This window comes from Geotrypetes seraphini, chromosome 3 (genome assembly GCF_902459505.1).
Source record: "Geotrypetes seraphini chromosome 3, aGeoSer1.1, whole genome shotgun sequence".
Classification (NCBI taxonomy): Eukaryota; Metazoa; Chordata; class Amphibia; order Gymnophiona; family Dermophiidae; genus Geotrypetes; species Geotrypetes seraphini.
Window position 1 is genome coordinate 28182838 of NC_047086.1, and position 26191 is coordinate 28209028.

General features: G+C 45.9%; 1 protein-coding gene across 1 annotated transcript in view; it reads right to left on the bottom strand.

Annotated features, from left to right (window-relative positions):
* The window catches only part of SRSF12 (serine and arginine rich splicing factor 12), a 103289-nt gene that overhangs the window by 73427 nt on the left and 3671 nt on the right, over positions 1-26191 (bottom strand). The window contains exon 2 of the mRNA XM_033938740.1: positions 2361-2465. Coding sequence (XP_033794631.1) covers positions 2361-2465 — 105 coding nt within the window. The remainder of the gene's footprint in view (positions 1-2360; positions 2466-26191) is intronic.

Below are 26191 nucleotides of genomic sequence, written 5' to 3' on the forward strand. Positions count from 1 at the left end.
CCCTTGCACAGGAGCAGCAACTCTCCCCCTTCCCTTCAGCTCCCCCTCCTACAGGTCCTGTAGCTCTCTCTTCCCTTCAGTTCCAGCCCTCCCCTCCATAGGTCAAACACATCGCTCTCTGTTACCTTCAACTCCAATGCCCTTCCTCCAATCCTAGCACCCCTTCTGTACCCTTCCCTCCTGCCCCAGCTCCTGTGCACCTTTTCTCCTGCCCCAGCATCTGCTTTGTGAATGGCTCCAGCTCCCCCACCTCACGGATCCAGTGGGTCCAGCCCTCTCTCCTTTGTGGGTCTAGTGCAGGAATCTCAAAGTCCCTCCTTGAGGGCCGCAATCCAGTCGGGTTTTCAGGATTTCCCCAATGAATATGCATTGAAAGCAGTGCATGCACATAGATCTTATGCATATTCATTGGGAAAATCCTGAAAACCCGACTGGATTGCGGCCCTCAAGGAGGGACTTTGAGACACCTGGTCTAGTGTGTTCAGCTGGCTTCCTTCCCACCCTGCTGTTGGCATATACCTTGAAGAAGAGCGAACCATTTGACGGTGCTCACGATAGCAGCATTTTCTCTGTCGAGCACCTCCTTACTGGGTCAGACCAATGGTCCCATCAAGCCCAGTAGCCCGTTCTCACGGTGGCCAATCCAGGTCACTAGTACCTGGCCAAAACCCAAGGAGTAGCAATATTCCATGTTACTGATCCAGGGCAAGGTGGCTTTCTCTGTGTTTTTCCACAACAGACTAAGGACTTTTCCTCCAGGAAATTGTCCAAATCTGTCTTAAAACCAGCTATGCTATCCGCTCTTATTACAACTTCTGACATGTTCCAGAGCTTAACTATTCTCCGAGTGAATTTTTTTTTTTTCTTCCTATTGGTTTTAAAAGTATTTCCCTGTAACTTTGAGTGTCCCCTAGTCTTTGTAATTTTTGACAGAGTGAAAAATTGATCCACTTGTACCCGTTCTACTTCACTTGGGATTTTGTAGACTTCAATCATATCTCCTTTCAGCCATCTTTTTTCCAAGCTGAAGAGTCCTAACCTTTTTAGTCGTTCCTCATATGAGCAAAAACAGTCAGTTGCTCATAAAGAGAAGGGCTTGCTCTTCTTCAAGGTATATGCCAGCAGCAGGGAAGGAGGGAAGACAGCTGGAGCTGCTGGACCCACATGCAAGGAGGGTGGAGTGTGGGCTAGAGCTGCCAAACCTACAGGGGAGGGATGGAGCCGCGAGCTGTGTTCGTGAGGGAGTAACAATATCAATTTTTTACCTGTACCTGCGGTTTCCATGGGTTGACCATGGGAAAAGGGCACTGTCATTCTCTAACCATATATAGCAGGAAGGTATGTAGCACGGAAAGAATGCAAGAATTCTAGCTCATAAAATTCTGCCTAGAATTTTTTTTAAGCTAGAAATGTCAAAAGCAGCACATCCATTGGACAAATTTGTTCCGTTTTTCAACATTTAGATTTCCCTGGAACTTCAACACTAAGGGAAAAAGCAGCCTTCGTTAAATATGTTCCAAACCCAATTATAGAGCTCAAATTTTTTAAATTTTGAAATCTGAGCACATAATATTAAAATTTAAAATCAGGGATCATTACAATTTTTCTTTTCCATAAGGCATTCCATACAAACTGGTCGATAGTGGTGATATATGAACATGCACAAAAAAAGAAGAGATGTACTAGGAGAATACTAACTCTCAGATTTATTGTAGACATTATTGTAGACATTGAAGCTTAATCAGTTTAGTTGATTAGTTTATGATGAACACATTTACCCAAAACTAAATCAGCAATGAATTACATTACTGTGAAGGGGAAAAATAAGAATACCAAGAAATCCAATAAATTCCTGGGTGAAACGAAAATAAAAACAATATAACAAGGCTCGAGAATAATAGGATACAAATAGGAGACTTTGTCAGTTACCTCAATTTCACTTGATCTTGAACCTTTACTCTTTGGGGCTTGCAAGATGAACTGGTCAAGAACTGCAGAATCAATCAAATCAGACCTGGCTTGGCTCTGACTTTGGAACTCTGAGTAAATGTAGGAAAGCTGAAGCCTCAACTTGGCGTTGGCCTTGTCTTTTGCTTGAAAAAGACTTCCCCTCTTCCAGCTTTCTTTTTATCTGTTTCCACCCTCCCTCTTTATTCCTTGATGCTTGAACTTTAAGTGGTCTTTAGGCTTGCCTGCTTGAGTTACGCTTGGACTATCTAACAGGATCATTCAAACTTTGGGGCGCTTGCCAGTTACTGTGGATTGCTTTACATTTTCTGAGACAAAGAAATAAATAAATGATATTAGCACACATTTTCAACAAATGTTCCTGAATAGAAATACAGAGAAACAAAGGATATTGTATATAAGCAAATCCTCTTGGATGCCGAGTGTAGAAGTCAAGTGGAATGTATACGTCAACTATTGGGCCATATCGACCAAACTCACGACGCAATTCCTCTGGCCTGAAGTGTTTTAGAGATAAGGCAAAGAAATAAGAATATAGCTGTCTTGTAAGCAGTAACAATCTGCTTATGCAAATCTGTTAACTCAAGAGTATAATAAACATGTTTTGTAACCTTAAAAAAATAAGCCTTTAGATTATAGATGCTGTGTGTAAATAGCTAAGTTACTTACCTGTAGCAGGCATTCTCTATGGACAGCATAGACTAGGATAGAATTCCTCACAAATGGGACATCATCTGACATGGCTTGATGCGGGAAAAGTAATGAAACTAAGAAATTTGAACATTCAAGCAATGCTAACTAATGTGGATGTATCTTTCTGTACTAGGCACCTTAGTTCTTCTTTATATAGCTGTATATGAAATACAACTCCAAGAAGAGGTTGGAGGGTTATTTGAGAACTATCATGCTGTGCATAGAAAACACCTGCTATCCTTAGTCCTCAAAGATTGCAAGCAAGTCAGGGTTTCAGGATTTCTGCAATGAATATACATGAGATCCATTTGCATACAAAGGAGCCCTCGAGGAATGAGGATGCCCACCTCTCTGCTATAGCAAAAGGTTTTTCAATCCAGTCTATAGGATACCCCACAATGCATAGATCTGCATGCAAATTTAAGTTATGCACATTAAACTGTGGATATCCTGAAAACCTGACTGGCTAGGTGTGTCCTGAGGACTAGGTTGAAAATTCTTCCAATAGCACAAGGGTGGGCAACTCAGTTCTTGAGAACACACAGGATGAAAATCCTTACAAATGGAAATCTAGCTACAGGTCACCTTTTTATGTTAAGGAGAAAAATAGAAAAACAAAAACCACTCAGTGGCCACAAACATTTTTGATAGTCATCAGGCCTTCTTTATTCTTAACAAAAGCGAAATGGAAATAATGAAAACAAGCCCTGGGAGGAAAAGATTTGGACTTTAAACCAAAAGATTCCACAGAACAGACTGTTTCACTGTCTTATCAGAATTTCTTTCCTAATGATTATGTTTGAATGCAACTCTAATGATGAAGTCCTTAATGCAACTCTACAGATCTTCGTGAAAGACAACCTTAAGTTAACTACTAATAGTGACATGGCTTTGACATTGTGAGCCTTAAAATGACCATCTAGGTTTACATCCTCTTGGGCATAAGCAAAAGAGATTGCTCACTAGCCAATTAAGACTGTGCACATTTAGCCACAAGCAGCTCAGGTTTATTGGGGATTAAAAAAAAACCCAACTAGGTGGACTTCAAGGGCCTTGGGTCCTCTTTGAATAGATGGCCAAAGCTCTTTAACCATTGAAAGATGGGCATGTAGCTGGAAAAAAGGGTGAAAGGACTACCACCATAGATATAAATGCAGAATGGGTGTGTAATGGGAGTGTACAGGAACTTACTGGATCCCCTTAACACTCCCTCAGAGAATCACCTTAAATACTGCAGTACAGAAAAGGGCATGGCTCAGTCAAGCCAAAGCAGTGAAGGTGTGGTTCAGGCACCAGATAAAAGATGATAACAGTCAGACCCGAACAAAGGCCCAGAGGACAGGAGCAGCTATGCAGTATTTGCCTTTCGTACTGATGTCTAATCCTTGAGGTCTGGCAGGCCAGACCTGGTTTTGGTTAGTAGTGAAGACAGATTGGTGCACCCAGTGTGCAGGGCTCTGTCAGTGATAGGTCTGCAGGAAGACCACAATTGAATTCCAAAGGACTTTTATTTTTAGTTTATTATACTTGTGAAGGGAAAGCAAATGTTTTGAGGACAATGGCTTCAATGGCTGGGAGGGTGTAGATGGGCTGGAGTAAGTCTTAACAGAGATTTCGGCAGTTGGAACCCAAGCACAGTACCGGGTAAAGCTTTGGATTCTCGCTAAGAAGAAAAAAAAAAAAAAAAATTTAAATTGAATCAGGTTGGGCAGACTGGATGGACCATTCGGGTCTTTATCTGCCGTCATCTACTATGTTACTATGTTACTATGACAGCAGGCATATATTCTCACACATATTGGTGACATCATTCACAAAACCCAGTATGGACAATACCAAGTGCTCTGTCACTATAATTTTTTTTGGCAGGACCCATAATGTGCACGAGCCAGTTGTCTTTCTATCTGACGTCAGCTTCTGGGACTAATCACTTCAGGTTAAAAAAAAAGCAAAGAAGTCAACTAGGAGTGGTGGGCAGGTTCTGTATATCCCACTTAAACCATATTGTTGGTTCGGGGCCCGGTTCTATGGAATGCCTTGTCAGTTTCTATGCGTCAATTGACCATGCTTTGTCAATTTAGAAAAGAGGTAAAAACTGCATGATTTGCACGTGCTTTTGGCACAAGCAGTGGAGGCATATGAGATTCTATCTTTCAGCGTTAGGCTGTGGTTGGTACCAGCTTTGAACCGTCTTTTTGAAGTTGTATTTTATGATTATGTAAAGATGCTCAGATGTTTTATGATTTTTTTTAATGTGTATTGCTATTATATTTTGTTGTTTGTCACTTGCTGATTGTGTATGTTTACATTGGTCCCTGCCTAGACTTGTAGATAGGCGGACTACAAATAATTTTAAATAAAATAAATAAATAAGCAGTTCACAAGATACATACATTCACAAGATACATACATTCACAAGATACATACATAATCATGAATAATAATACAACAAAGAATAATTTACATGCATCAAAAGCTCTCCAAGATTACTATCGTTAGATAAAATTCAGGAAAAGCCTCCATAAATAAAGTTTTCACTACCCTTTTAAGTTTCTGAATGCCTGCTATCCTCAGAGAAAACTTGATGCAGGTATCCTTGCTTTCTCCAAAGACAAGTGGGCATGGTATTCTCCCATGTGGAACATCCAAGCTGCCAGGACCATGCCTCTGGACAAGGATAATGGAAATATAAACATGAGCTGCCTCAGAGGGTGATTGAGGCCAGCAGCGTGTTAGATTTCAAGAGAAAATGGGATATTCATGTGGGATCTCTGGGAGAGTAGGAGTCAGGGGGTGGGTCATTGGTATGGGCAGACTCGATGGGCTGTAGCCCTTTTCTGCCGTCAATTTCTATGTTTCTATGTTTCTATGAGCCTGGCAAAACCAAGGGGATTGGAGGGAAAGTTGGCATTCGGGAAGTAAAGAGATTTTGTAGAACTGCTTGTCCAAACCAACTTTTTCTGACATTTTGTACAGAAGTGAGAAGGTATGGCTTGAAAATCAAGTGGCTACTTTGCAAATGTTCTTACTGGATGCAGAGCAGAATGAGCTACCGAAGCAGTCATAATTTGGACATAATGGGCTGTTACATGGCCTTGCATAATTGGCCCAATCCAAGTATATGCAAAGGAGATACAGTTCACGAGCCAAGCAGAGATGGTTCTCTTGGAAATAGAAGTCTGGGTCTATTACGGTGAAGAGAGACAAAGAACTAGATAGAACCTCTATGAGGTATAGTGCATTATAGGTAGTATGCACTAGTGCTGCCCGATTCGAATCAATTCACCGATTCAAATAGATTCAATTAAAAAAAAAAAAAAAATAATAATAATAATAATCGGCCTCCCGATTCGATGACCGACCCTTCCCCCCGTGCTTTCCTAAAGCAGGAGCGGCAGCGTTGCCTCTTGCTGGACGTCTGCTGCCGCTCCTGCTTGAGGAGAGAGGGTCTGTCAGAAAGACCTGCATATTCCTCCAGCTTCCCCACTCTTACCTTAAGCTAATATGGCAGCCTGTAGGATCGCTGGTGCTATAACGATCCTTGCAGCTGCCATCGTCCTCAGCGGCACATTCTCTCTGCTACAGTAATGCCCCTCCTCTGATGTCAGGGTTGCGGCAGAGAGAACGTGCTGCTGAGGACGATGGCCTCTGCAGGGATCATTATAGCACCAGTGATCCTGCAGGCTGCCATATTAGCTTAAGGTAAAAGCAGGGAAGCTGGGGGAAAATCAGGTTTGTGGGGGGAGCAGGCCTTAACGGCGGGGAAGCAGATCTTAACGGCAGGGGGGGGCAGGCCTGTGCAGAGGGAGGAGGAGGAAGAGTTCCTTCGCAGCGGGGAGGCAGGCCTGTGCAGAGGGAGGAGGAGGAAGGAGTAAGAGAGGGGAGGGGAGATGCCAAACCTGGGGTGAAATGAAGGGAAGAGACCAAACCAAAAAGAGGAGGAGGAAAGCAGAGGAGAGGTGCTGGACTAATGGAGAGAGGGAGAGAGAAATGCAAGACCACAAGGGGAAGGGTACAAGAGGAACAGATAATGCTCCAAAGTAGGTGGGCAGGGCGCAGGATGGCAGGAGAAAGCCTGTACCTGGGGAAGGGGATACAGGAGGTAAGGAAGAGAGAAAGAAGAAGCTGGATATGGGGAGACATGAAACAGATAAGATGCTGGGCATGGAGGGAGCATAGGAACAGGGACACAAGGGGGACACTACTGGAGAGGAGAATAGGGACAGGGACACAGAAGAGAGATGCTGGATGAAAGGGTAGTTGAGAAAAGGAGAGATGGTGAATCTGTGGATGGTGGGGTCCATCGCTGCAGCTGCGGAGGGATGGAGATGAAAAAAGGAAAGATGCCAGACCTCCAGGGGAGGAAAGGGAAACAGAAGGGGAGGACAGAGATGGAAAATGGATGGTTAGCACGGAGAAAGAGGAAGGAGAGCCTGATCAGAAGACAACCAGAGCCTGGGACCAAGATGATTTGAAAAATGACCAGACAACACTAAAGGTAGGAAAAATAATTTTATTTTCTGTTTTGTGATTACAATGTCAGATTTGAAATGTGTATCCTTCCAGAGTTGGTGTTAAGACCGCAAACATGAGCTAGGATTTAACAGAGAGAGGAAAAGTACTTTTTGTTTGTTTACACCACAGGATCAGTGTAGGTAGGAGAGGGCAAAGGGGGGTGAAAAGGCTATATACTTCTCCCTCTGTATTCGCGAGCGGACCATATGTGCGAATACAGAAAAACCGTGAATAACTTTTTAAATGTTATTTGCGGTTTTTAGAAAAAGCCTTCCATTTTTATTATTGGAACTGCGAATAACTTTTCTACAGTGATTTCTGGGCAGGCATGCTGGAAAGAAGCCTTTCTCTCTATGGATGCTGGGAAGCTGCGTTTTTCTCTGTGCACATTGGGAAGCATGGAAGTAGCAAATTTGTGGGAGAAAGCATGGTAGCAGCAATTTTCAGAGTGAATGGTAAGCGATACACTATTGGTACAGTAAAAGGAAAAAGAACTTTAATGATGATATAATTTTGAGGAGATAAGTCAGCTGCCGAATAAGCGAATCTGCAGATATGGAAACTGCGGATACGGAGGGAGAAGTGTAAAATAAACCTACCAGGATGTTTGGAAAAAAAAACCAAAACAAAAAAACCCCCAACAACCCAAAAAAGACCACTCAACTGAGCAGTCAAATCAAAAAATCGATTCAATAGGCTGGATCAAATAAAAATGGAAATTTTTTTGCCTGAATTGGGCAGCACTAGTATGCACACCTTGGGACAGCAAAACATGATCTGGCAGTACTGCCTCTCTGGGATGTGAATGCAGCTTTGGAAAGAAAATAGGAAGAACTATGGATTGATTGAGGTGAAATTCTGAGATGACCTTAGGTAGGAATTTTGGATGAGTATGAAATGCTACTCTATCGTGGTAGAATCTTGTGTAGAGAGGATTTGACAAGAGCTTAAAAGTTCACTCACATGGCACGTGAGGACAATGAGAAAAATGATTTTCCAAGTGAGACATTTGACACATCAGGTAGACCTTGTAATACCACGTTAAAATCCCAAGCAACAGGCGAAGGCTTCGTGAGTGGTTTTGTGTGGAAGTACTTTCATGAAATGAGCTACCAACACATGGATAGAGATTTCTTGTCCAAGGGAAAATGAAACAAACTGATTGCACTGAGATGTACTCAAACTGAAATGGCTTTTAGACCAGAGTTGGAGAAGATCTAGTATGGATGGAAGTGGACATGTGGCCAGATTTGGAGAACACAATGTACACCAGGAAGAAAACCTTGGGTGCGTAGGGAGAGGAATGACCGGTAGGAAAAAGGAGATATCTATACCCCTAAATAAGACTCTGGTGAGACCTCATTTAGAATATTACGCACAATTCTGGAGACTACACTTTCAAAAAGATATAAACGGGTTGGAGTTGGTCTAGAGTAGCGGTCTCAAACTCGCGGTCCCCCAGGTGCTATTTTGCGGCCCGCAGTCTTGTTCATGATCTCACACTCTGGGCAGGAAGAGAGGCTCTGGCATCAGCTGACTTACAACTTTCCTGCTGCTGTCATATATGCCGGGACTCCTGCCTTCGCGGATCTGCCAGTTCTGAGAAAGAAAGAAGTTAAATTATAAGAGCCACAGAAAAAAAATAAGGTACTTGGAGGGCCACAGAAAAAAGAGTTCATATCTTATTAAAGAAATGACAATTTTACATGAGGTAAAACTATAGTTTATAAATCTTTCCTTTAACTGTTAAAGGAAAGATTTATAAACAGTTAAAGGAAAGATTTATAAATTATAGTTTTACCTCATGCAAAATTGTAATTTCTTTAATAAGACATGAACTCTTTTCTGTGGCCCTCCAAGTACCTACAAATGCAAAATGTGGCCCTGCAAAGGGTTTGAGTTTGAGACCACTGGTCTAGAGAAAGGCAACCGAGGCGCAAAATCTATATATACCGCGTATCAACAAGGGATCCAAGAGGAAAAAAACAAGGAACCGGCGTGGTTCAGTGTTGAGGTGAAGGAAGCGATCAGAACAAGAAAACCTTGTTTAAGGAATGGAAAAGGTCAAGAATGGACAAAAACTGGAATAAGCACAAACATCATCAACGCAGGTGCCATAAAGTGGTAAAAGGGGCAAAAAGAGACGAGGAAAAAAGGGGCCAAGGAGGCGAAAAACTTCAAGCCATTCTTTTGATATATTAAGGGGAAACGACCCGCGAGGGAAACGGTGGGACCGTTGGATGACCATGGAATAAAAGGAGAGCTAAAGGAGGACAAAGCAATCGCCGACATACTGAACACAGTTTTTGCGCCTGTATTTACCGAAGAAGATATGCACAGCATACCGGAACCCATCAGGCTATATGCTGGAAACGAAGACAGGAAACTGACAGGGTTGACGGTCAGTCTAGAAGAGGTATGCATGCAGATAGATAGGTTCAAGAGCGATAAATCCCCAGGACCGGATGGCATCCATCCTAGGGTCATCAAGGAACTGAAAGGGACTATAGCGAAACTGCTACAACTAGTAGCCAACCTGTCGATCAAATCGGGAAAGATTCCGGAGGACTGGAAGGTGGCGAATGTTATGCCGATCTTCAAAAAAGGTTTGAGGGGGAACCCGGGAAACTACAGACTGGTGAGTCTGACCTCGATATCGGGAAAGATGGTAGAGGCACTGATAAAGGACCGCATCATTGATCAACTTGATGAGGACCAGTCAGCAGGTTTCAACAAAGGCAGATCTTGTTTGACGAACTTGCTGCACTTCTTCGAGGGAGTAAACAGACAGAGACAAGGGCAATTCGGTCAACATTGTATATCTGGATTTTCAGAAGACTTTTGACAAGGTTTCACATGAACGTCTACTTCGGAAAATTGCGAGCCATGGAATCGACTCACATGGATTAAAAACTGGCTGGAGCATAGGAAACAGAGAGTGGGGTTAAATGGACAATACTTGAACTGGAAGAGCGTCACCAGTGGGGTGCCGCAGGGCTTGGTGCTTGGACCCGTGCTCGTTAACGTCTTTATAAATGATCTGGACATCGGTACGATGAGTGAGGTGATTAAATTTGTGGATGATACAAAGTTATTCAGAGTAGTGAAAACACAGGGAGATTGCGAAGATCTGCAACGTGACATAATCAGGCTCGAGGAATGGGCATCAACATGGAAGATGAGGTTCAATGTGGATAAGTGTAAAGTGATGCATGTCGGTAACAAAATTCTCATGCACGAACACAGGATGTCTGGGGCGGTACTTGGAGAGACCTCCCAGGAAAGAGACTTGGGAGTTCTGATCGACAAGTCGATGAAGCTGTCCATGCAATGCATGGCGAAAAGGGCGAACAGAACGCTAGGAATGATAAAGAAGGGGATCAGTACTCCAGGTGAAGGCTATGGTGCGCCCTCACCTGGAATACTGCGTCCAGCACTGGTTGCCATACCTAAAGAGTTCAGAGAAGAGCGACTAAAATGGTTAAGGGGCTGGAGGAGTTACCGTACAGCGAGAGATTAGAGAAACTGGGCCTCTTCTCTCTCAAAAAGAGAAGATTGAGGGGACATGATCGAAATATTCAAGATACTGAAGGGAATAGACTTAGTAGATAAAGACAGGTTGTTCATCCTCTCCAAGGTAGAGAGAACGAGAGGGCAATCTCTAAAGTTAAACATGGATAGATTCTGTACAAATGTAAGGAAGTTCTTCTTCACCCAGAGAGTGGTAGAAAACTGGAACGCTCTCTCGAAGTCTGTCATAGGGGAAAACACCCTCCAGGGATTCAAGACAAAGTTGGACAAGTTCCTGCTCAACTGGAAAGTACATAGGTGAGGCTGGGCTCATTTAGAGCACTGGTCTTTGACCTAGGGGCCACCGCGAGAGCGGACTGCTGGGCACGATGGACCACTGGTCTGACCCAGAAGTGGCAATTCTTATGTTCTTAACTAAAATGGTTGATAATATAAGAATTGCCTTACTGGGTCAGACCAATGGTCCATCTAGCCCTTCTTCACAGTGGCCAATCCAGGTCATTAGTAACTGGTAAAAACCCAAACAGTAGTAACATTTCATGCTACCAATCCAGGGCAAAGAGCAACAACAGAAAAATCCAACTGAAGCTGCAGTAAAAAATCACCAAAACGGAAAAACCTACAGAAACTGCAGGCAATGTACAAGATGCAGGCAGGATTTATTATACCAAATTAAAATGCAGTAATATAAAAATCTTTTTACCAACCAAGGGACCCGACACAGTCCATGTTTCAGCCTTCAAAGGGGGGGACAGGCCAGGAATGGTGGCAAAGGCCTTCAGGGGGGGGGACAAGCCTTCAAGGGGGGGTCAGGCCAGGGATTGTAGCATAGGCCTTTAAAGGGGGGGGGAACAAGCCTTCGAGGGGGGACAGGTTTTCAGGGGTGGGGTGCAGGCCTTCAGGGGGGACAGACCTTCAGGGGAGGGGGGCCCTGGTGTAGAAGTACACGGAGGGAGGGAATGAAGGGGGGGTTTCAAAGAGATGTGCATATGCCGGACTTTAGGGGGGGAAGAAATAATGGGTCTAAAAATAGAGGAGAGGGCGAGAGATGGACAATGGGATTTAGGGAGGGAAGGAACAGAAAGGGAGAGAAGTTGTACACAAGGGATGGTGTGGAGGGGGCTAGAGATACTGGATAGGAGGGTAGTTGGGAAAAAAAAGGGAGAGATGGTGGACCCTGGGATGGTGGGGAAGGAGGGAGAGATGCTGGATGAAAGGGTAGTTAAGAAAAGGTGGATCTGTGGATGGAGACAAAAAAAAAAAAGAAAGATGCCACACCTCCAGGGGAGGGAAGGGAAATGGAAGGGGAGGATGGAGATGGCAGATGGATGGTTAGCACGGAGAAAGGAGACCCTGGCAAGCAAGTTATCGGAAGACAACCAGAGCCTGGGACCAACAAGATTTGAATAATGATCAGACAACAAAAGGTAGAAAAACTAATTTTATTTTCTGTTTTGTGATTACAATATGTCAGATTTGAAACATGTATCCTGCCAGAGCTGGTGTTAGAACGTAAACATGAGCTAGGATTTAACAGAGAGGAAAAGTCTTTTTTGTTTGTTTATTTTGTTTACACCACAGCACCAGTGTGGTTAGGAGAAGGTAAAGGGGGTGAAGAGGCTATAAAATAAACCCACCGGGATGTTTGAAAAAAATACCCAATTGAGCAGGAAAATTGAATCGAAAAACCAATTCAAAAGGCTGAATCGAATCGAAATTTTTTTTCCTGAATCAGGCAGCATTACCGACAAGCACCACTCTCCATTCGGGCCATACCCTCGCTGTCGATAAAACCTCCAAAATCCTAGGCTGCATTCTTGATTCCACGCTAACTATGCAAGCTCAGATCCCTAATATTCAGAAAAAGTCCCTCTTCACCATGAAGTAACTAAGGCTCATCAGACCATACTTTCATCAACATCACTTTGCTCTGATTGTGCAATCAATGATCCTACCACAGCTGGACCACTGTAACTCCGCCTACTTGGGAATCAACAGCGCACTGATCCATAAAATGCAACTCATACAAAACACAGCTGTAAGACTAATTTTCAACCTGAAAAAGTACGACTCGATATCAAGCTTTCAACATTGGTTACCCATCCCATCATGAATAAAATTTAAAACTTCATGCATCTTATACCAAATAATTCACAGAAACTCAGCAGCTCCATTCATCCAACTCTTCTCAAAGGTATGGTCTACCTCCCACAGAACCTTTAACAGGATAATAATAAGCCTTCCTTCAACAAAGAATCTCTAATACAAGCGAATCTTTCATTCCATGCTTACCTCCTAGGAGTGAAAATCTGGAATGACCTCACTGAAACGACCAGAACAGAACCCAACTACACCACATTCCGGAAAAAAATGAAAACCAACCTCTTTGACACTTGAATTTTTCAGATCTCCCCCTGCCCAAATATTCCCCTTTTTTCTCCTCCCTTTTCTCTCCCCTTCCCCCTCTATTCCTCTCTCTTCTCTTTGTAAGTCGCCTTGAGCCTGCCTAGGTATGTGCGATGCAGAAATAGAAAATTAGATTAGAAATTTGAGATGGCTACCACGCCAGCATTTTGGCATCAAAAAACAGCTTTAAAACAATTCAGGGCTAACCAACAAAAAAATAGGATTTTAGAGAAGGGGGGTAACAAAGCCCTAACCTGCAAAAATAATCAAAATATGGATTTTCAGATACTGCCCCTCCGACCCAATTTTCCCATAGGCTGTCAGAGCCTGTACTCTCAGACCATGTGCTTGGAGAAATGGTGCTGCAGCCTGCTTAAGCTCCTTAAAATAGTAGCTGGATCTGGAGGGATGCTCTGCCTCAAGCCACCACTCAACTGCCACACCGAGATCAAAAGATTAGGTTCTTACCTCTGCTAATCTTCTTTCTTGTAAATCTCCTCTGTAATCTGGACGGTAGAGTGTTGTGCATCTTATCCAGCCAAAATCTGTAGGAATCTCAAATAACAATCTTGAGCCCCTCCCCCTGGGTCCATCTCTGCCTGCTGTCCCTGGATAACAACTGTTACGGTAAGTAACTGTGCTTTATCCCAGGACAAGCAGGCAGCATATTCCCACACATGGGTGACCTCCAAGCTAAGTAAAAAGGGATGGAGGGAAGTTGACAATTCAAGAAAAAAGATTTTGCAAAACAGATTGGCCAAAATGGCCATCCCTCCTGGATAAAATATCCAGACAGTAATGAGAGGTGAAAGTATGAACCGAGGACCAAGTGGCAGCCTTGCAGATTTCCTCAATAGGAGTTGATCTGAGGAAAGCTACCGACGCCGCCATAGCCCGAACTTTGTGGCCCGTCACTCAACCTTGCAGAGGAAGACCAGCCTGAGCATAACAGAACGAGATGCAAGCAGCCATCCAGTTGGAGATGGTACGCTTTGAGATAGGACGTTCCAACTTATTCGGATCAAAAGAGATGAAGAGTTGAGGAGATGTTCTGTGAGGTTGAGTACGTTGGAGGTAGAAAGCCAAAGCGCGTTTGCAATCCAACGTATGAAGTGCCACTTCTCCAGGATGAGAATGCGGCTTTGGAAAAAAGACCGGCAAAACAATAGATTGGTTGATGTGAAATTCTGAAACAACTTTAGGTAGGAATTTAGGATGAGTACGAAGGACTACCTTATCATGATGAAAGACCGTGAAAGGAGGATCTGCAACCAATGCTTGCAACTCACTGATTCGGCGAGCTGAAGTGAGGGCAATTAAGAAAACAGCTTTCCAAGTGAGATACTTGAGGTGAGCCCGGTCAATAGGTTCAAAAGGAGGTTTCATCAGTTGAGCCAGAACAACATTAAGGTCCCAAATCACAGGAGGCAGTTTAAGAGGTGGATGCAGATTAAAAAGCCCTTTCATAAAGCGGGAAACCATGGGATGCGCAGAAAGAGGTTTCCCAACCAGAGGCTGATGAAAAGCAGCAATAGCACTGAGATGGACTTGAATAGATGTAGATTGAAGGCCCGATTGGGACAAGTGAAGTAAATAGTCCAAAACCGACAATAAAGAGGAAGACATCGGATGAAGCTGATGAGAGGAACACCAAGCAGAAAATCTAGTCCACTTTTGGCCGTAACACTGGCGAGTGGACGGCTTCCTGGAAGCAAGAAAAACATCTTGAACAGACCGAGAAAATTGAGAAGGGTCTGTTATGTCGAAAGGTACCAAGCTGTCAAGTGTAGAGACTGCAGATTGGGATGAAGTAAAGACCCTTGACTCTGAGTGAGCAGAGAAGGAAAAACCGGTAGAAGTAGAGGCTCCCTGACACTGAGTTGAAGTAGAAGGGAGTACCACGGTTGTCTGGGCCACCGAGGAGCTATCAGAATCATGGTGGCATGTTCCGCCTTCAGCTTGACAAGAGTCTTGAGAATCAGAGGAAATGGAGGGAAGGCATAAAGAAACTGCTCCCTCCAGTCCAGAAGAAAGGCATCCGCTTCGAGATGATGAGGCGAGAAAATGCAGGAGCAGAACAGAGGCAGTTTGAAGTTGCCGGGCGACACAAAAAGGTCTATCTGAGGGGTCCCCCAGCGAATGAACACCTGATGAAGCGTGGGGGAATTGAGTGTCCACTCGTGAGGCTGCAGCAGACGGCTCAATTTGTCTGCCAGACAGTTCTGTTGAACCTGTATGTATACAGCTCTGAGAAAGATGTTGTGAGAAATCGCCCAGTTCCACAACCTGAGAGCTTCTTGACAAAGGGAGTGAGATCCCGTCCCTCCCTATTTGTTGACATAATACATGGCTACTTGATTGTCTGTTCGAACCAGTACTTCCTGGTCGTGAAGAATATGAAGAAAAGCTTTGAGAGCAAGGAAAATCGCTCTGAGTTCCAACAGATTGATATGACACCGGCGATCTGCTGACGTCCACAACCCTTGAGTACGGAGACCATCTACGTGGGCTCCCCACGCGTAGGTGGACGAATCTGTCGTGAGCACTTTCTGATGTGGAAGATTGTGGAACCGCAAACCTCTGGAAAGATTGGAAGAGAGCATCCACCAGCGGAGAGACTTCTTTAATAAAGGAGTTACCATTATATGGCGAGAAGGCGGGTCCAGTGCTTGTTGCCATTGAGACGCCAGGGTCCACTGAGGAATGCGAAGGTGAAGTCTGGCAAGGAGAGTCACATGAACTGTAGATGCCATGTGACCGAGCAGAATCATCATCTGACGGGCAGGGACTGTCGAAAGGGAAGACATTCGCCGGTAGAGTCGACAGAGGGTTTCTTGACGATTTAAGGGTAGAAACGCTCTCATGTGAACAGAGTCCAGAGTCGCGCCAATAAACTGAAGGGACTGGGCTGGAACCAACTGAGATTTGGGGACGTTTACATGGAACCCTAGACTTTGAAGAAAAGAAATAGTCTGATGGGTCGCTGTTATAACCCCTTGAAGAGAAGGGGCTTTGATAAGCCAATCATCGAGATAAGGAAACACCTGTAGCCCTCGAGAGCGCAGGGCTGAAGCCACCATGACAAGACACTTGATGAATACTCTGGGGGAGGCAGCAAAGCCGAATGGCAGAACTCTGTATTGAAGATGAAGGTTCCCCACCTTGAACCTGAGATATTTGCGAAAGTTCGGATGAACAGGTATATGAGTATAAGCCTCTTTGAGATCCAGTGAGCACATCCAATCCCCTTGATCCATTATGGAATACAAGGTTGAAAGCGAGAGCATGCGAAACTTCTCTTTGACTAGAAATTTGTTGAGGGCTCGAAGATCCAGAATGGGTCGCAAATCCCCTGTCTTCTTGGGCACCAGGAAATACCTGGAGTAGAACCCTAGATTGTGTTGGGAAGGAGGTATCTCCTCCACCGCTCGAAGGCGAAGGAGCGCCTGAGCTTCTTGAAGAAGAAGGGGGAGTTGCGAGGAGGCTGGTGATCTGGTGGTACCTGAAACAGACGCAGAGTATCCCTCGCGGATCGTTGTGAGCACCCAGAGGTCCGATGTAATACTTTCCCAACGTGATGAAAAAAGGGAAAGTCGACCTCCAATGGGCAGAAGAGAATTTTGCAGGGAGGATGGAATTCTCTCTACCGGAACGTCAAAAAGATGGAGCCGGTTTGGTGGCAGCAGGCGCCTGAGATTTCTGAGGGCGTTGCTGCTGCTGAGGACGTCGAGGAGGTGGTCTAGAAAATGCAGGAGTTGTTTTCATGGGATATCGACAAGGTGGCGGTTTATATGCCCGGGCAGTAGACGGTTTGGGCTTAGACCTGATCAGGGAAGCAAAAGAGCGCTCATGCTCAGAAAGCCTTTTGGTGGCAGCTTCAATTGAGTCGTCGAACAACTCATTCCCCTGACAGGGTAAGTTGGCAAGACGGTCCTGTAAATTTGGGTCCATATCGACTATGCGGAGCCAGGCAAGGCGGCACATGGCAACGGCAAAAGCTGACACCCGGGAAGAAAGCTCAAAAGCATCATAAGATGCCTGCAACATAAAAAGCCTCAACTGAGAAAGAGACTGAAGGATCTGTTTAAATTTAGACAGACGGTGTTTAGACAAGTCTGGAAAAAAAGATGGCAACAGCTTCAAAAAATGGTTGAAGTATGATGTAAAAACATAATTGTAATTTAAAATTCTGTTAGCCATTATAGAATTTTGGTACAAGCGACGCCCAAACTTGTCCATAGTGCGACCTTCACGACCAGGAGGGACTGTGGCAGAAATTTTAGATGGATGAGCTTTCTTGAGGGAGGACTCCCACTACTAAAGATTGGTGAGAGTTGTGACTTCTCAAATCCTTTACAGGGGACAGTGCGATAACGGGATTCCAGCTTTAATGGAAAAGCAGTGACCGAATAAGGTGTCTCCATATTGCGGATGAAGGTCTGTTTAAGCACTGGTGTCATGGGCAAACGCAAGGTCTCCTTGGGAGAATGCGCTAGCTCCATGTCAGCCAAGTATTCTGGGGTATATTTGGAATCTGAATGCAAGTCTAAATGAAGAGCTTGACCCATATCATAGACAAACTTGGCAAAAGAGGAAGACTTGGAAGAAGAAGGTTCCTCAGGGGAGGCAGACCTGGAACGAGGAGCCACGGAATAAGAGGGTGATGCCTCACGTGAGTACTGAGACACCGGTTCCGACTCCACTCTCACTGTCACTGAAGAAGCCCAACTCCCAGTTTGTAGTGGAGTGAAGGAATGCTTCCTCTTCAGACCCCTCGAGGGGGATGTCCTCGGAGTTCGGAGGGTAGAATGCCTCGAAACTGGAGGAGAGAGATCTCGACGTAAAGACCTCGAGGGAGGAGTCCTCGACCTCGAATGCCTCGAAGGTAAAGAAGAAAAAGCAGCAATCTTCGTCTTCGAGGAAGTGTCCCGATGCCTCGAGTTCGTCGAAGCAAGGTGTTTCGATGGCCTCGAGCGATGCTTCGGACGAGGCAAAGAGGATCTCGAGGCGATATCCGGCGAGGAGTCTGAAGAAGAAATTCTCTTGCGAGATCTGCCCCGTGGATGCTGGATTAGGGTCTCAGGCTGCTGCTCAGGCTGGTCCACCCGAGGCAAAGTCAAAGACGGGACTAACTGAGCTACAATAGAAGAAATTTGCGTAGTCAAAATAGACTTGAGCATATCTTCAAACATTGGCACCGAGACCAAAGGATTTGGCGGCAAAGGTGCTCCCGTGCGCTCCAAGGAGGGCGACCTCGACTTAGAGTATTCCCGAGACTTGGAGGCACGTTTCGCCGAAGGCTTCAAGGAGAGAGGCATACCCGGAGCCCCGGGCAGCTCTGGAGGCTTCTTGAGCATGCTACCTGAAAAGAAAGCAGGAGACTTACCCCCAGAAGCAGGCTTCGAGGACAGGATCAAGGTGACCTTTGAGGCTGAGGACCCTGAGGTCTTCGAGGCCGGGGTCAAGGGCGAGGCCTTACCGCCCGAGGTCACTCCCGATGTCGAGGCCTTGGGACCTGAAGGAGTCGAGACTGTCGAGGCTGAGGTTTTTTCAGGCTCCATTTTGAAGAGATCAATGAATCTGTCGCAGCGGCGGCGAAAAGCACGAGGCTGAAGGGTCAGACAGCGATCACAATCTTCTGGACGATGAGTGCGACCCAAACAGACCATACACCGACTATGAGGGTCGGTGATAGAAATCGTCCTGCTGCACGAGTAGCAACGTTTAAACCCGGTCACAGGCCGGGACATAGAAAAATAAAGTCCATCGAAAAAAAAGGGAAAAGGGCCTAGGCCCAAGCCCGCGGACTCAGAAACAAAAAAGAAACCAAAATTTATTTATTTTTTTACTTTTACTTTTCAAAAACAATAAAATAAACAAGGGAATAAACCCTAAGCACAGCGACCGAAAAAAATAACAGCCGCGGTGAGAGAAGGCAAATTGCTGCAGAGCCAGAAGCACAAGTCTTCTCAACTCCGCGGAAAACAATGAACTGAGGATCCTCACAGGAGATGCGCCCCCTAGTTTGGGCGGGAAGGCACGCGCGCATGCAGCACTCAAAAGCTTGAGATCTTCAAGCAAGTTTGCTTTCGAGGCTGTCCGCTGCGGGGCTCCGTCGGTGACATCACCCATGTGTGGGAATATGCTGCCTGCTTGTCCTGGGATAAAGTAATTTTACCTCGAAGCCCCTCAGCCAACTCTCTTATGAAGATGTTAAATAGAATCGGGCCCAAGACCGAGCCCTGCGGCACTCCGCTGATCACCTCCGTCGTATCGGAGAGGGTACCGTTTACCACTACCCTCTGAAGTCTACCTCTAAGCCAGTCCCTAACCCATGCGGTTAATGTTTCATCCAGTCCCATCGAACCCATCTTGCTCAATAACCTGTGGTGTGGGACGCTATCAAACGCTTTGCTGAAGTCCAAGTACACGACGTCCAGGGACTCCCCTATATCCAGCTTTCTTGTTACCCAGTCAAAAAAGCTGATCAGATTTGATTGGCAGGACCTTCCCTTCGTAAAATCATGTTGATGGGGATCTCGTAGGTTCTCCTTGTTCAGGATCGTATCCAATTGGCGTTTGATTAGTGTTTCCATAAGTTTACTCACTATCAATGTGAGACTCACTGGTCTATAATTCTTAGCCTCCGTCCTGCATCCCTTTTTGTGGCGTGGAATGACGTTATCCATTTTCCAATCCAACGGGACTCTTCCTGTACTTAGGGAAAGATTGAAGAGCGCAGATAATGGTTCCACCAGGACGTCACTCAACTCCCTGAGCACCCTGGGGTGTAGTTTGTCCGGTCCCATAGCTTTGTTCACCTTGAGTCTTGATAGCTCCTCGTAGACACTGCTGGGCGTAAACTCGAAATTTTGAAACGGGTCTTCCGAGTTTTCCCTCGTCGGCAGCTGAGGGCCGGAGTTCGATTCTACATAGTTCCCGTCGGGTTTCCTAAGGCGTACTATCCCATCTGTGTTTCTTTTTCTGTCACTAATATACCGGAAGAAGGATTTATCATGTTAATAAATTAAAAACAGCAACATTGGAAATGTAAAACACAGCATGAACTTTCAATTTGAACAATAAATCTCTTAAAACTTTAGAAGGATACACAGCCTGAACAGTCAGAAGAGGGTAACCACCTGGGGACCCCTCTAACTCTTCTACATAAGGAAAGGATGGCATTCTCACCGAGGCTAGTCAGAGACTGAAATCCAGCTTACCAGATACCGGATAGACGACCTGCAAATCGGTCAGAAACTGGGCAGGTGTCCAGACTAGAGGAGATTTACAAGAAAGATTAGCAGAGGGTAAGAATCTAATCTTTTGTTCTTGTACAATCCCTCTGTAGTCTGGATGGTAGGGACGTATCAGAGCAGTCCCAGAACATCAGGGGGGGCCCCAATGAGCCCACCACCAGGACCCAAGCCCAAAAAGCAGCATCTTGCTTAGGCACCACATCAATCCAGTAGAACTTGGTCAAAGTGTGCAGGCAAGACCAGGTCGCTGCCCTGCAAATCTCCTAAAGCGAAGCTGCAGTGGATTCAGTCAAAGAGGAAGACATTCCTCTAGTGAAGTGAGCCCTAACACCAAGGGGGGCTTTCCCCCACCGCTATACAAGCAGCCGCAACGGCAGCACAAATCCATCTGGAAATGGTAGCCTTAGAGGCAGGCCTACCCAGACGGGCAGGGCCTGAAAGGACAAAAAGATGGTCCGAAAGATGACGTTCATTGGTGGCCTCCAAATAACGTAGGAGACGACGTACGTCCAGGGGCTGCAAGATTCTGTCCTTGGATCCCGAAGGAGCAAACATCGGAAGACCAACTTCCTGATTTACATGGAAAACAGAAACCACCTTTGGAAGGAAGGAGGGCACCGTCCGCAAGATGACCGCAGAATCCGTGATTCATAGAAAAGGATCCCGGCACGAGAGTGCCTGGAGCTCCGAGACCCTATGGACAGACATGACTACCTCAAGGAAAACAGTCTTGATAGTTAGATCTTGCAGGCTCATAGACTGGACGAGCCAGCGAGTGGATGACTGCTGTTGAAAAGCTGCACGCTCAATAACCATGCCGTAAGACCAAACAGTCCGGTGATTTTGCTATTGGGCCCCGAGTTAGAAGACGGGAGTGACAGGGAAGAAGCAGTCCCCTCTCGATGCATAGCTGGACGTGACCAGCATACCACGGTCTTCGTGGCCAATCTGGTGTCACCAAAATCACCGGTCCCTCATGAACTGCAACACAGCGCAGAATGCGCCCTATCATGGGCCATGGTGGGAATACTTAGAGGAGACCTCCCCCAAGTTCAAGGTTGCACCAGGGTATCTAAACCCTCGCTGCCGGCCTCCCGCAGACGGCTGAAGAATCAGTCAGCCTTCCTGTTCTTAGTGGACACCATCAGGTCAAATGTTGGACAGCCCCATTGCCAGACTATGCATTCAAACACTCACCTGGATAGGGACTGCCGACTGAGAAAGTCCGCTTGAACGTTTTCTACGCCCGCCACTTGAGCTGCGGACAGGGCCACCAGGTGCTTTTCCGCCCATTAAAAGAGCAGCTGAGCTTCCAGGTGCAGCAGAGGACTCTGTTGACATTGTCCGAGAACACATGGACAGCTCGATGATAGACATGCGTTTGAAAATGCAGTAAGGCAAGGCAGATCACCCTCAGTTCCAGGCAATTGATCGACCACCTGCTCTTCAAGGTGGACCACCGACCCTATACCGGGACAGACATACATACTGCCCCCCCAACCAAAAAGACTCACATTCATGGAGAGAGTAATCCTCAGAGTCAGCCCCCATCCAGGGTCAGTGGGTTAAACCACCATTGCATGCTGCTGCGTGCCACTGCCATCCAAGGAAGTGGCATCGACAAAGGGTCTCATTGTGGCCTCCACTGGGACAACAGGGACTCCTGAAGAGGCCGTAGCCTGGCCCTGGCCCAGGGAACCACATCTATTGTCATGACCATGAGACCCAGGACCAGCAGATATTGCCAGGCCGTCGGTGCCAGAACTGTTAACATGTCTTGAATGGAGAGACAGATCTTTACTTTCCTTGCGTCCAGAATGAACACCTGGTTCCTGGCAGTGTGAAACCGAATTACCAAATACTTCAAGTCCTGCGTTGGCTCTTCTTCAGGTTGATTACCCAGCCGAGGTGCTGCAACAATTGGACTACTTGATGTACTTCCCAGCGCCCCTCCGTCACAGAGGGAGCTCTGATCAGCCAATAGTCCAGGTACAAATGGACCAAGATACCCTGAGAGCAAAGGTGGGCATCAACCACCACCATGATGTTGGTGAAGGACCTTGGCGCCGCGAAATGGAAGAGCCGCAAATAAGAAGTGTTGTCCCAGAACATGGAACCGCAGGAACTTTCTGTGCCCCGGAAAGATGGGGATATGGAGGCACGCTTCCGTTAGACCCACAGAGGCCAAGAATTCCCCTGGCGCCACTGCTGCAATAACTGATCTCAGAGTTTCCATTCAGAAGCGTGGAATTTTCAGGACCGCATTTACTGCTTTCAGATCCAAGATCAGTCTCCTGTCTTTTGAGCCTTTCTTTGAAATGATGAAGTATATCGAGTATCTCCCCGAGCCCAAGTCTTCCTCTTCAACGGGTTTCTATCGCTGCAAAATCCAGCAGTCTGCGAACCATGGACTGCACCCTTAGGGCCCTCTCAGAACACCCTGCAGGCAAATCCAGGAAGAAGTGCGAAGGAGGTCAGTAAAACTCCAGTTTGAGGCCAACATTCAAGGACCTTCAGTACCCACCTGTCCAAAGTCACCATCTGCCACTCCGACAGAAAGGCCAAGACGCCCTCCAACACGAGGGAAAGGATGTCTGTTTGAGGACTGCTGGCGTGTGGGCCCTCTGAAGCAGGGGCTCAAACTGAATCTTTGACCCGAGGCTGGGGGACTGGTGTACTGATGAGGGCGTCTGTAGGGATGAAAATTAGGATGCCCTGATCCCAGGGCGAGGCTTACTGCCCATTAGGACCTTAGGCTTATGGTCCTGCACACTGGCCATGAGGTCATCCATCCCCTGGCCGAAGAGGAACAGTCCCTTAAAAAGCAATCTGCTCAGGGTGGCCTTAGAGGAAGAATCCAGACGACTGACGAATCCAAACCATTCTTCTGGAGGACATGGAATAAGCTCCCAGCTTGGCAAAGACTTTCATCATGCCATATAAGGCGTCCGCCAAGTAATCCACTCCGGAGATCAGAAAATCCAGATCTCTGAGGACATCTTTAGGATCATGGCGGAGTTTAGAGTGATACGCTTGGGTGACAAAAGACGAGGCCGCTGTCACCTTGACTCCGGCCGCTGTATCAGAGGCGTTTCAGGATAAAATCCACCCTCCTGTCCTGAACATCCTTCAAGACCATCCCTCCAGCGGAGGGTAGAGAGGTACGCTTAGCCACCTGCACCACAGCAGAATCCACCTTCGGTAATGCAAAATGTTTAGAAAACTCTGGTGCCGTGGGATACAGCCTCCCCATAGCTCTAGCACATTTTAAGGGGCCCACCGGGGACTCCCAGACTTCTGAAAGAATCCTGACCAGACACGGATTATCCAGAAAGGATGCGGAAAGCAGTCTTTGATCATTCATCAGGGAACATTCTGCCTGGGCAGGTTGATCCGACTACAGCTTCAATTCCTGCAGGAATTCTGCAATGATATCCGTAAGATGGTTAGGCTTGAACAAGTCTGCACACAGATGGATCATCTACGGGACCCACTCACATCTTGATCACGAAAGTCCGCCAGGTTAGCAACATCAGTGGACGCTGCCGAGGCGTCCTGCGGCAATAGTGGTATGGAGAGATGCAGATGCGATGGCAGGCACCGCCCATCTGCTTTCTGGTGTCCCAGTAAGCGCACAATTAAAATTTAGTATATTAATTTTTATATTTGCTCCTCTCCAAGCAAGCACAGCAGTTCTTGGAGCCACATATAAACTGTAAACAACCAAAAACATACACAGAAATGCACTGCAAAATAAAGGGAACAAAATCTGTTGGAGATAGGGTTCAACAGATCAAAATGACACCTTCATGCTCACCTGCAGCAGAAAGAACTGAAGGGGGCAGCAGAGATCAGGGAGGAGCTGAAAAGCTGTGATTGATATCTTCTGCAGAATGCTTGTGAGCAGTTAGGGAACCCTCTATGGTTCAATGTACTACCCCTATTGCACTGAAAATGTTTTTTTTTAATTAGGGTTGCATTTCAATTAAACCTTTCAATCACATGATTAGAAGTGGGGCATAGCCACTCCAGCACTTTGTCATAACTAGATTGTAAGCTCTTTTGGGCATGAACAGTCTCTTCCAAATTTGGTGTACAGCGCTGTGAATGCCTGGTAGCACTATAGAAAAGATAAATAGCAGTAGTAGCGGACCCATGCATTCTCTCTCCCTCCTCCCTAAATCAAGCATCATAGGAAGTCAGCGAGGTGCTTCCAGCCACCAATGCTGGCACTCCCCAAGCATGCTCAGTTTACTGATGAACCAGAATGCTTGGGGAGTGCAAGTCTGGATGGCTGGAGGTATGCCGCTGACTCCTGAAGTAAATACCCCCTGATCGGAGCCTCCAACTAGAAAGTGCCAGACGATGGTCATACTCTCACTTCTCACCGAAGTACTAGCATTCAGACTGTTACACCTAAACCACTGTATTCCTAATAGATGTCCAACTGACTCCCTCCAGAACAATTGAACTACACATTAGTGCTGCCCGATTCGAATCGATTCACCTATTCACTTTGGGTGAATCGATTCAAATTGATTCATTTTTACAAAAAACCAAACTCACCTTTTCAAGGTCGGCCCCCCTTGAGACCTGTTCGCATTTGGGTTTTCCCTCTGTTGCCAGAGTTTGTCCATCTAATGTAACTTCTGGTTTTGCAAAACCGGAAGTTACATCAGAAGCAAGGACTTCGGCAAAGGGAGCGCTAAAAAGTAGTAGTAAGTTAACAAAAATAATAATCATGAAAGGTCCCATCCTTAATGCATGATAGCGAGAGAAAGAGCTGACTGTTCCCCCTGCGTGCTGTGACAGGGATCCGGCTAGGCCTAATAAAGCCAAGGGAAAATCTCCTGTAAGTATCACTAAAGTTCCAGTGACTAAGTGGAAAAAACATCCTGGGTATAGTGGAAATCCTGTGCACAATGTCAAGAGTGAGCCTGCCCCTTTAAAAGTTCACAGAGCTCAGGCAGGAACTAGAAGGACAGGGCTCTTTAAGAATTTAGCTGACTCTGCTGTTAGGGGGCGTGGTTGCTGGCCGAGTCTCCCTTTTTCTGAGCTTCCCTCGTCAGAAAGAGAGGAGAGGCAGCTGGGACTGGAAGCTGAGGAAAAACTGAGAAGGAAGCCAGCTGGAGCAGCTAACTTATGGCCAGCACAGGAAGGTTCTCACCAGGATTGGGAAATGGAAAACCCTGAAGCACAGTCTGAGGTTTGTGATATGGACTGGCTGGAGAACAATGTTATGTCTCATGGGGAAGAGCACCCCATGGAATGGGAGTAGGTTTGGGAAAGCCTGAATTTCCTTTTTCCTTTGTGAAGGGTTTTTTCCTTTTTGGAGTTTTGTGTTTTGAAAGTATTTTTATACACTGTTTTGAACCTGTGCTGGAAGCTGCAGAATTTACCTTGAGCTTAGCTGATTGGAAAGAGTGGCAACACCTGTAGGAGAACCGGCCTCTCTGCTCCTACTAAGGGGAATTGCTGTTCAAGGTTACCACAGACATAATTAGTGCCAATACTGTTAAAAGCCTTATATCCTAAACTATTACCAGAGGCATGACCTGTTCTATCTTACGTTGAAGGCATATAAGATGAACTGTATTTTGTGTTATTATTGTTTTGAACTTTTCTCTGAAAGCACAGCCGGTGCTGGGATTAGAACTTGCATGTATGAGAAAAAAAGCAGCAGAGAAAACTGGAGTGTTTGGTTTTTGTATTGATGCCAAATTTTGACCTTTTTGTTTGGAACTTTCATTGATGTTCAATAAAAGTGGAACATTTGGACAAACCAGGCCATTTTGATGTGCAATTTATGGGAGACACCA